The 12144-nt window shown below is 36.7% G+C and overlaps 1 protein-coding gene across 3 annotated transcripts in view; it reads right to left on the bottom strand.

Moving 5' to 3' along the window:
• LOC128230575 (uncharacterized) overlaps window positions 1–12144 on the bottom strand; it is a 43457-nt gene that overhangs the window by 9481 nt on the left and 21832 nt on the right. For all 3 annotated transcript variants that reach the window (XM_052942982.1, XM_052942981.1, XM_052942983.1), the window contains 3 exons: window positions 9288–9414; window positions 4284–4466; window positions 2200–2366 (listed from right to left, as the gene is read on the bottom strand). In XM_052942982.1, coding sequence (XP_052798942.1) covers window positions 2200–2366; window positions 4284–4466; window positions 9288–9414 — 477 coding nt within the window. The remainder of the gene's footprint in view (window positions 1–2199; window positions 2367–4283; window positions 4467–9287; window positions 9415–12144) is intronic.

Below are 12144 nucleotides of genomic sequence, written 5' to 3'. Positions count from 1 at the left end.
ATATGTCGCTGACATTGGATGCCGTTAAGGCAGTTTGAAGATTATGCCCATTCAAAGTGTGAAAATAGAGTGTGTTATGACCATGACCTTTAACCTCAAAATCCAGGAGTCATCAGCTGGTCACCAAAAATCTAAATGTCAAGTTTGAGGGCCATGGGTGCAGGCATCACACAGACAAGCTTTTTTCATTCAAAGTCACTGTGACCTTGACCTTTGACCCGATGACCCCTAAAATCATAAGGGGTCATCTACAGGTCAGACGCAACTCCAAGTTTGAGAGCCATGGGTGCAGGCATTGTCGAGTTATCACTCGAAATATTTTCGCACTCAAGGTCACTGTGAACTTGACCTTTGACCCGATGACTCCTAAAATCAATAAGGGTCATCTTCTGGTCAGGCCCAGCCTTCATGTCAAGTTTGATGACCATAAGTCCAGGAATTGTAAAGTTTGCTTTGTGACCTTGACCTTTGACCCATAAAATCAATAAGGGTCATCTACTGGTCAGGCCCGACCTCCAAGTCAAGTTTGAGGGCCATGGGTGTAGGCATTGTTGAGTTATCACTCGGATAACCTTTAATCATTCAAGGTCACTGTGACCTTGACCTTTGGCCAAATGACCCCTAAAACCTCCAAGTTAAGTTTGAGGGCCATGGGTGCAGGCATTGTAGAGTTATCACTGGGACACCCTTTTACCATTCAAGGTCATTGTGACCTTGACCTTTGGCCCGATGACCCCCCCAAAAACTATAGGGGTCATCTAATGGTCAGGCCCAACCTCCAAGTCAAGTCAGGGATTGTTGAGTTATCACTCGGACAAGCTTTGCCTGTGCAAAGCAATATACCCCTCGTCTTCGAAGGGGGCATAAAAAATGTATGCAATATTTTCGGATGGAAAATTTTTGATACATTTTTTAAATTTAAAGTTTAAATATTTATTATTTTATTTTTGGCAATATTTTTTTGAGTTGTTGGCAAATCAAACAAGAGCTGTCGTAAGACAGCGCGCTCGACTAAGCCGCTTTGACTTAGAAGTGAATACAATAATGATGTAATATTACCAAGTTTGGTCTCTTTATGTCAAACTTAACTTAAATTATTTGATACATAAGGTCACTTTGATGCTGCCCTCCCACCAGCCCACCCAAACAATGACGCAAGTCATTCTAATAACTTGTTTTCCCTTGGTAAAAAACTGGTTAAGAATATAAAAATGTGCCTGTCAAAAGAAATTAAAAAATAAAAAAAAAATATATATATATATTCAAGGGACATAATTTGTATTTAGAATTAAAATGGAGTAATGTTTCTTGTTGTAAGATGGTCTTAAATAATTTTGAATTTTATTAAGTGCATTGAATGAAAGGTATAGAAGTTTTTTTATTAAAATCCCAACTTGCCCTGAACTTTTACTTGCCTAAAACTGTAACCTAATTTAATCAGGGGCCATAACCTGTATTAAGGATATAGAGGTATGTAACCTCATTGGGTGATGGTCCTGAACAATTGTGTGAAGTATTAAGTCATTTGAATGAAGGGTATAGAAGTTATTAATAAATATCCCAACCTGCCCTAAAACTTTAACCTAAGTTCCATAGTCAATCAGGGGCCATAATTTGTATAAAAGATAATCTGGCGTTATCTAACCTCATTATGTGATGGCTCTAAACAACTGTGTGAAGTATTTAGTCAATTGAATGAATGGTATTGGAGTTTTAAGTGAAAATCCCAACTTGCCCTAAAACTTTAACCTGCCCTAAAATTTTAACCTAAGTCAATCAGGGGCCATAACTTGTGTATAGAATAATATGGAGTTATCTAACCTCATCATGTGATGGCCCTGAACAACTGTGTGAAGTATTGAGTCAATTGAATGAAGGGTATTGGACTTATAAGTGAAAATCCCAACTTGCCCTAAAACTTTAACCGGACGCCGACGCTGGGGCGAGTAGTATAGCCTACCTATTCTTCGAATAGTCGAGCTAAAAAGGGTCGGTCAGGTAACCCGAAAACATTTTATCTTTTTCTTTTTTCTCATTAGTTAGGCCACAAAAATTGTCATAATTTCTTTGTGCATTTCATCATGGATCAAGTTTTAAGTTCAAGGGGTAAGGGATCAAAAACACACACTTACCCACCCACACCTACCGTAAAACAGTGGTAGAGAAACAAACAAACTATTTTTAAAATAACGGCCTAACCTCTGCTCCAAGACCACAGATCTTGGCCATTTTCTTGTCCTCAGAGCATCTGTAGCAGTTTAGGGTCTTGTAAACAGTGTTTGGAAATTGACAGTTGTAGAAATAGTCCATGGGCAGCTTCTTACTGTTTGTGAAGGCCAGGTCAGCTTCAAAATGGATCAAATGGCCTGAAAAATGCCGAACAAATTGAGTGAAGATAGAACAAGAAGAGTAAGGCAAACAGAAGCTCATGCTCATATGTTTTTGTGATTTGATCAACTGTCTAAATTGAAAGAGTAATGGACATGCTTTACATGAACTTGTCATTACTGTAAAATTGTACATCAAGTTAACTGTAAGTGTTTTTTTTCAAGATATGGGCACATTAATATTAACATGGCGCAATGGCTAATGCAGTGGTCTTGGCTGATAATGTGTAAATACACATAGAAAAATTACCATTTATGCATTCTTTTTAGTTTCAGATAGCATCAAAACTTTTCAATAAAAAATCATTACTTCTCCTTCATAATGTCTATACATATCCTGACTTTTCATAATAATTAAGGATAAATACTTGATAAATACCAGATAATACTGTTCACAGGATTTGACTATACAAGATGACATTTAATGATTATACAAGATGACATTTAATGATTATACAAGATGACATTTAATTATGTCTTTATTTTGCAATTTTCTTACATTATAGAAACTAAGTTGACAGGCAGAAAAAAAAGTCACTTAGTAGCTTATATTCTGTTAGTCATCTTAAAGGATAATAGGGGTCGTATTACTTCTGTACGGTATGAACTTTAATATACATTTTCAGCATAACGATGAACATCCTCAACCACCCTGGCTAATGTATGTTTAATTATATTGTTGCAACCTCACCTTCCACCGAAGTCAAAATATGAAGTTTTATGGACAGATTTGAAAAAAAAAGACATTTCATGAGACTAGACATTATTAAGGTAAAAAGAATTCTTGCTGGCTCCAGCTTTATGTAAAAAGCTATGGCTTCATAAAGTTTTCAGGATGCTACAGGCGTTACCCAGTGTGTTGTATAACAGAACATGAAATCAGATACATGTATGATGAAATCCGAGATTTTTTCAACGTTTTGTTTGTCACGAATCCCCTTTGGAATCAATGATAATAATGAAATAATTATAAAGAATAAGATATGAAACTTTTTTTGAAACAGAAGTTTTCAATTCTTATCTGATGGTAATTATACTCTGCAGTCGCTTTGATTTGTTTTTCGAATAGTTGGACTAAAAATGGTTTTGTCATCATGTTTGTTTAGTAGAATTGGAATCAGAATTTGATTTATACTCTTTCATGCAGAATTTCATTTTAAAGTATAACAGTTATTTTACAAATTCATTAAACCCTTTAGTTCTCCTTGAGAAATTTGCAAAGACACACTTATATAAAAGCATTTATACTGCATGAAGGAGTAAAATACGAATCAATCCTTATAATTATTTACATTTTTCTCTGCTTGTTTTCATTATTTAAATTAAATATAAGATATAAAATATGTCAGATAAATGTAAGAGAAATATCTGTTTCTAGTGATGTTTGATATTTATGAAACGGAATTGTGGATATATGAAGCCTTGTTTACTATTGGTCAAATGGTATTGTGCTAATGCCCAATCAGAGTGCAGTCTGAAATATTAACGACCTCAAAACACCAACCATTTTAATAATTCTCTATAAATGACAAGGCAAAAGTAATTATCATTTATATGTCATAATATATAGCAATATACATAAATATTAGCTTTGTACTTTCTTACATTGGCATTCAAAGTCTGTCATTAGGCTATACCAGTAGTAGACATTGCAGTAACTAAATACATGAATATATATCAAAATTACTGAACACATCTGTGTAATAAGTTTCTCTTTTAGTTGTATATATTCATTTTTGCCATATTTTTATGATTTATTTTGAAATAAAATAATAATAATAATATGTACAGATAGTTAGTTGGTGCAGCCATCTTGGATGTGGTTACTCAAGCTGTTTCATAATCATTTCAAATCCAAAAATACTTTATTCAAATATTTTTAGAACAGATCCCTACCTTTATAGCCATAATAGCCCTTTGTTGGTTGACCCATCTTGGACATGGTGGCCAATAGTAGATACTCGAGCTGAAGTTTCTGTGTACGAGAAAATTCGGGAATATCACTGGGTAATGTCTCGAGACGGGGAACGGTTAACTTCTCCAACTTCATTACGGGAGGAATGGCAGCAGTCAACACTCCTGAAATAAAATTTAAAAAAACCCACTAAAACAATTTTGTTTCTGTATACTGGAAAATTCAGAAACAGCACTCAAGCACGGCACGGAGACATATGGAACAGTTAACCCTACAACCTTCATAGCGGGAGGAATGGCAGCAGTCAACACTACTGAAATAAAACAAAAAAAAACACACACTTAAATAATGGCCAATAGAAAAAAATGAAGTTTCTGTGTACTGGAAAAGTCAGGACCAACACTCAAGCAGGACCTGAAAACACATTAAACAGTTAACTCTTCAACCTTCATAATAGGAGGAATGGCAGCAATCAACACGACTGAAATAAAATAATTTCACAATAAAACACTGGCCAATATAAAATACTGAAGTTCCTGTTCTGGAAAAGTCAGAAACAGCACTTGGCAGGGCCCATGAGAGAGAGAACGGTTAACCCTTCAACCTTCATAATGGGAGGACCATCCAGCAGACAACACTCATGGATTACAGAAACTTTTATCAAACAACAACAAAACCTGCTTTTATATCACAATGACTTATATGAAGTATAATAAACAGATAATATAAAATTAATTAACCATCAGCAATTACTGATTAGAAAACAACCTATATATTCAGCCAAGGCAATAGCAGAAAGGCAGTCATTAAGTTCTAGGCTTAATAATTAAGAATTTCACATTTCCCGGATGTTTGAAGGTCCCCCTACTGCCACTCATCCTATACACACTATACCTGTATCAGAGTTTGTGTTGACAATGTGTATGACAATGAGGTTATATTCCAAGCCAATTATATGACCTGACGTAATTTTTTAATGATTAAGAAGGGCTTGTTTGCTACACTCACTCCGCTCATTCTTATTCATTAAAATATTACTTCATGTCATCTACTTATTACTTAAATTAGTTAGGAAAGTCTGAGAACCAGCTCGATGTAAAATTAAATGGATAAAATGAACAAGCACTTATTCTTTGAAATATGTATGTAATTTCCAAATATAAATGTATTAATTTTGAAATAAAGAAATACATTTCTTTTGATCAAAAATAGTGCAAAGAAGGCAAATAATGAATTTACAGTTTATATGGCAATATTGTCATATTGCGTTAAGAACTTAAGCAGACTTAAATTAAACAAAATCTACATCACACTTCCAGCTGTTAATCATATCAATATGGTTTTATACAGTTCATGGCAATTACAAAGGGCACCAAACGGTCAGTCACAAGTTTTAATTGAAAAGTTGCTGACACTGGTGTATAACAATAACCTTAAGAAAAAAAATGTACTTCAGCAAAAAAAAAAAAAAAACACACCTTAAAAATGAAGAAATAAATGTTTCGTTCAGGTTTGTAAGATTTCTATGGATAAAGAAAACACAAAATAATTGCACGGTATCAAAGCTCCTTAAAAATGAACTTTTATTTTCAAACCATTATTTTTATTTATGTATCAAACAGTTCTAGTAAAAGCTTTAATAATTCCTATCCTGTCCTTATTACTTTTAATGTAATCTTTTGAAAATAATGGCATTGAGTTTCTAAAATAAAATATTTTATTTTGCAGAATTGCTGGCCATTTTGAACATTTGCAGTGGTCGCCAAAAAAACAGGCCTGCAAGCTCTCCATGCTGACTACCATGACATTGACCTATATATAACAGAAGTTACTTATGCTCTCCATGCTGACTACCTTGACATTGACCTATATATAACAGAAGTTTCTTATACCTTGACATTGACCTATATATAACAGAAGATACTTACGCTATCCATGCTGACTACCTTGACATTGATCTATATAACAGAAGTTACTTATGCTCTCCATGCTGACTACCTTGACATTGACCTATATATAACAGAAAATACTTATGCTCTCCATGCTGACTACCTTGACATTGACCTATATATAACAGAAGTTACTTATGCTCTCCATGCTGACTACCTTGACATTGACCTATATATAACAGAAGTTACTTATGCTCTCCATGCTGACTACCTTGACATTGATCTATATAACAGAAAATACTCATAGTGTCCATGCTGACTACCTTGACATTGTCCTATAAATAACAGAAAATACTTATGCTCTCCATGCTGACTACCTTGACATTGTCCTATAAATAACAGAAAATACTTATGCTGTCCATTCTGACTACCTTGACATTGACCTATATATAATAGAAGTTACTTATGCTCTTCATGCTGGCTACCTTGACATTGACATATATATAACTGAAAATACTTATGCAGTCCATGCTGACTACCTTGACATTGACCTATATATAACAGAAGTTACTTATGGTCCCCATGCTGACTACCTTGACATTGACCTATATACATGGGTGAAAGTTGCAAATTTTCAAAATACTGAAAAATTAAGCTGGGGGCCAGGGGGCCGCAGGGCAAATCCCTGGCCAGGGGTCCAGGGGGCCGGAGGCCCCCGGAAGCTCCAGAAATTTAGCATTTTAAAACACATTTCAAAGCCTTTCCTGTCTTTTAATCAATCAAATCTATGTTGTATATTTATAATATTTCTGGCAGCTTTTGTCAACATACATGTACATAAGGCCCCTGACAGAAATATCCCTCAATACTTCAATTCTTGCTAATTAATCAAGAATTCATTTAACTCTGTAACTCATTCAATAAAAGTTAAAAAATGAAAAGCAGAATACATTTAAAGATTTATATTGAATGGTAAAACACCAATCGGACCATTTCACCCCCTTCGAATCGACTTTTGACAGCCATTGCCACATCCATTTGTTTTTCGCAGGCTGTTTAAGCTCTTTAGTATTATACCCTGGGGGTACAAACTTCATTGTTCGATTTTGACAGCAGTATTTCGATTTATTTAATTGTTTATTTTTGCCTCCAATTTGCGGTGAGTCGTAAAAGTCGTAAAGGATACTGACCATAAATATTCGGCGAAAACCGGCTTTTTCCGCCATCCAAGTTTTTGTTGGCGCGGAAACTGCCGAGGTTATTCGGAGAACATTGGAATGACTATGCTTTTTTACAAAAAGAAACGACTATTTTCGGAAACGTTCGGCTGATATCGCCGACAGTATTTTACCACTTATGACAACGCTATTTATAGACCAAAATTGGGAAGCCAGAAAATTTAACTTTGTTTTATCTTCGATTTTGAGTAGATCGCCATGATTATGATGGGGTTTGGGGTACCCCCTCCACCCCCCTGAAAAACTCCACGGATTTACACGATTTAGAAAAATGACCCCTGAGAAGACCGAAAATACGCAATTCCGTATTAATACGGAAAACTTTCACCCATGTATATATAACAGAAGTTACTTATGCTCTCCATGCTGACTACCTTGACATTGACCTATATATAACAGAAGTTACTTATGCTCTCCATGCTGACTACCTTGACACTGGCCTATATATAACAGACATTATTTATATTATACCAGATCCATCTACCTTCCTCCCACCTAACATTTGCTAGTTTTTCCATGTAGTCCCTATCCCCTGTGATGTCTGATGTCTGATAACTCTGACCTTGCCCATACCTAAGAAGTAACTCATCATACCAGAACAAACCCTGTTGCCATCTTTCTTCCTTAAAACTAACACCAGCCAGTTTCTTCATAAACATCTACCTTCCTTTGAGCTAATATTTGTTAGTTTTTTCCCATGTGGTCCATGTGTCCAGTGATGTCTATAAACTCTGACCTTGACCTCTATACCACAGAAGTAACTCATATTATACCAAAACAAACAATTAGCAATGTAACCATCTGCCTTCCTTTGGGCTATCAATTGCTAGTTTTCCCTGTGGTCCCTGTGTCCAATTATGTCTGTATTATCTGACACTGAACTATAAAAGTAACTTATTACTTAATATCAAAACACAACATGTAGCAGTCTTCACTCCTTGAAACTTACATTAGCCAGTTTTTCCATGTGATTTCTATGTACAGTGATGTTTGTGTACTCTGACCTTGACCTTCATACAACAGAAGTAACTTATAAAATTATCATACCAGAACAAACCATGTAGCCATATTCCTTCCTTAAAGCTAGCATCAGCCAGTATTACAATGTGATCTCTATGTCCTGTGATGTCTGCTTACTCTGATCTTGACCTTTATACCACATAAGTAACTTATACCAGAACAAACCCAGTAACCATCTACCTTCCTTTGGGCTTACATTTGCTTGTTTTTCATGTGGTCCCTATGTCCAGTGATGTTAAATTATACCTTGACCTTGACCTGTATATCATAAAAGTTACTTAAAGCATATCAAAACATACTCTTTAACAATATCTGCCTTTCCTTCAGCTAACATTTGCTAGTTTTTTCATGCGGTCCCTATTTTCAGTGATGTCTGTATACTCTGACCTTGGCCTCGACCTATATACCACAAAATTAACCTAATTTGAAACATACTCTGTAACCATCTACCTTTCTTTGTGCTTAAATCAGCTAGTTTTTCCATGTGTTCCCTGTGTTCAGTACTGTCTGTGTACTCTGACATTGACCTTGACCTATATACCACAAAATTAACCTAATTTGAAACATACTCTGTAACCATCTACCTTTCTTTGTGCTTAAATCAGCTAGTTTTTCCATGTGTTCCCTGTGTTCAGTACTGTCTGTGTACTCTGACATTGACCTTGACCTATATACCACAAAAGTAACCTAAATTAAAACATGCACTGTAACCATATACTTTTCTTTGTTCTAAAATTAGCTAGTTTTTCCATATCGTCCCTGCCTTCAATGACGTCTGTATACTCTGACCTTGACCATGACCTATAAACCACAAAAAGTAACTTAAATCAAAACATACCCTGTAACCATCTGCCTTCCTTTGTGCTAAAATTGGCTAGTTTTTCCATGTGGTCCCGGTGTCCAGTAATGTCTGTATACTCTGCCTTTGACATGGCCCTTGCTATTGCTGGTGGAACATGATACAGCTGAAATAGAAGAAAAATATGTTGAACTTGATGTGTCATAGGGAGAAGGTCTAGTGGTTTTTGTGTGCACCTCCCAAGTTGTTGGGGGCTCAAGTGAACATCAGACATCTGGAAAACTCGTGTCTCTTCTGCCTTGACCAGGAATTTTTTCGAGGGAAAATTAGTGTAAAGAATGTTTTTAATAAAAAAATTAACATACTCAATGGATAATATCATGTTAATGGACACAATCAGTTCACAACTTTAAATCAATTTCATTTTTTTACTTATTATAAGTGTCAGTGTGTTAACTGTCTTGTACTTGAAATGCTTTGGATTTAAGTATATTCAAAAATGATAATAGTTGTGACATTACTCTATCAAATAATAACTCCCATCCTATTCCCACCAAATCAGTTCACTCTTTTTTCAACCTTAATCTTACCAATACAACCAATGCAATCACTATCAAATACACATACTCTAAGTATCATGTCCAGCTGGTAGACAGCCATGGGCCTTAGTCTTAATCCTTACACTGCTAAAGAGTGCTCGGGGTCAAAATAAAGTTACGAGCAGAATTTATGAGATAAATGTCCTTACAATATTTTTATTAGAACGCAGTACAAGTAAAAAACAGGGTTACATTTATGATTTTAAAGCCTTACACCCTTTTTTGAAACAGGACCCAGGTTACTGATGTGGTATCATGTTGTGGTGTCCACCATATAACAGTCTTAACTCTCTTCCCTTCCGCCTCCCACTGCCCCAAAAACATTTATTTTTCAACAATAATCCAACCAATACTCTTACATACATTCCCTTAACACTCAAAACATAGTTAAACCAACACATTCCCTAAGTATCCTGTCCTGGAGGCACAGTGCCAGGCAGCTGGCGTGGTAGTGGTGATGAAAAAAACAACAAGAGCTGTCACAGTATGTGACGAATGCCCCTGAATGTGACATTGACCTACGAACAAGGTCAGTACATGAAAAGTTGATCTTTCCTTTACGTGTCAAATACATATGGCAAGTTATTTTAAATTGCCTCTGAACATAAAAAATACCACCCATATTTGACAACCTACACCGTTATGTCCTTATATTCAGAATTCCCTTGTGAATAAACACTTAGTGTATCTTTCACCTTGGAGGTAGGGACATGGGTCTTGCACACGACACGTCGTCTTCGTATGTGGAACACATGTAGCAAGTGATTTTAAAATCTGTCCATACAAGGGAAAGTAACAGCCCGGACACGACAACCTATACTCTATGTCCTTATATGCAGCACTCCATTGTGAATAAACACTAAGTGTGGCCTTGACCTTTGAGATAGGGACACAGGTCTTGCACGCGACACGTCGTCTTGGTATGTGGAACACATGTGACAAGTTATTTTAAAATCTGTCCATACAAGGGAAAGTTACAGCCCGGACACGACAACCTACACTCTATGTCCTTATATGCAGCACTCCATTGTGAATAAACACTATGTGTGACCTTGACCTTTGAGGCAGGGACACGGGTCTTGCAGGCGACACCTCGTCTTGTTATGTGGAACACGTGTGGCAAGTTATTTTAAAATCTGTCCATACAAGAGAAAGTTACAGCCCGGACACGACAACCTATACTCTATGTCCTTATATGCAGCACTCCATTGTGAATAAACACTAACTGTGGCCTTGACCTTTGAGGTGGGGACACGGGTCTTGCACGCGACACGTCGTCTTGGTATGTGGAACACATGTGACAAGTTATTTTAAAATCTGTCCATACAAGGGAAAGTTACAGCCCGGACACGACAACCTACACTCTATGTCCTTATATGCAGCACTCCATTGTGAATAAACACTATGTGTGACCTTGACCTTTGAGGCAGGGACACGGGTCTTGCACGTGACACGTCGTCTTGATATGTGGAACACGTGTGGCAAGTTATTTTAAAATCTGTCCATACAAGAGAAAGTTACAGCCCGGACACGACAACCTATACTCTATGTCCTTATATGCAGCACTCCATTGTGAATAAACACTAAGTGTGACCTTGACCTTTGAGGTAGGGACACGGGTCTTGCACGCGAAATGTCGTCTTGGTATGTGGAACACATGTGGCAAGTTATTTTAAAATCTGTCCATACAAGGGAAAGTTACAGCCCGGACACGACAACCTATACTCTATATCCTTATATGCAGCACTCCATTGTGAATAAACACTAAGTGTGACCTTGACCTTTGAGGTAGGGACACGGGTCTTGCACGCGACACGTCGTCTTCGTATGTGGAACACATGTGGCAAGTTATTTTAAAATCTGTCCATACAAGGGAAAGTTACAGCCCGGACACGACAACCTATACTCTATGTCCTTATATGCAGCACTCCATTGTGAATAAACACTAAGTGTGACCTTGACCTTTGAGGTAGGGACACGGGTTTTGCACGTGACACGTCATCTTGGTATGTGGAACACATTTGGCAAGTTATTTCAAAATCTGTCCATACAAGGGAAAGTTACCGCCCAGACACGACAACCTATACTCTATGTCATTATATGCAGCACTCCATTGTGAATAAACACTAAGTGTGACCTTGACCTTTGAGGTAGGGACACAGGTCTTGCAGGCGACACGTCGTCTTGGTATGTGGAACACATGTGGCAAGTTATTTTAAAATCTGTCCATACAAGAGAAAGTTACAGCCCGGACACGACAACCTATACTCTATGTCCTTATATGCAGCACTCCATTG

This window comes from Mya arenaria, chromosome 4, assembly GCF_026914265.1.
Source record: "Mya arenaria isolate MELC-2E11 chromosome 4, ASM2691426v1".
Taxonomy (NCBI): Eukaryota; Metazoa; Mollusca; class Bivalvia; order Myida; family Myidae; genus Mya; species Mya arenaria.
This window is presented reverse-complemented; position numbering and strand designations above follow the sequence as displayed.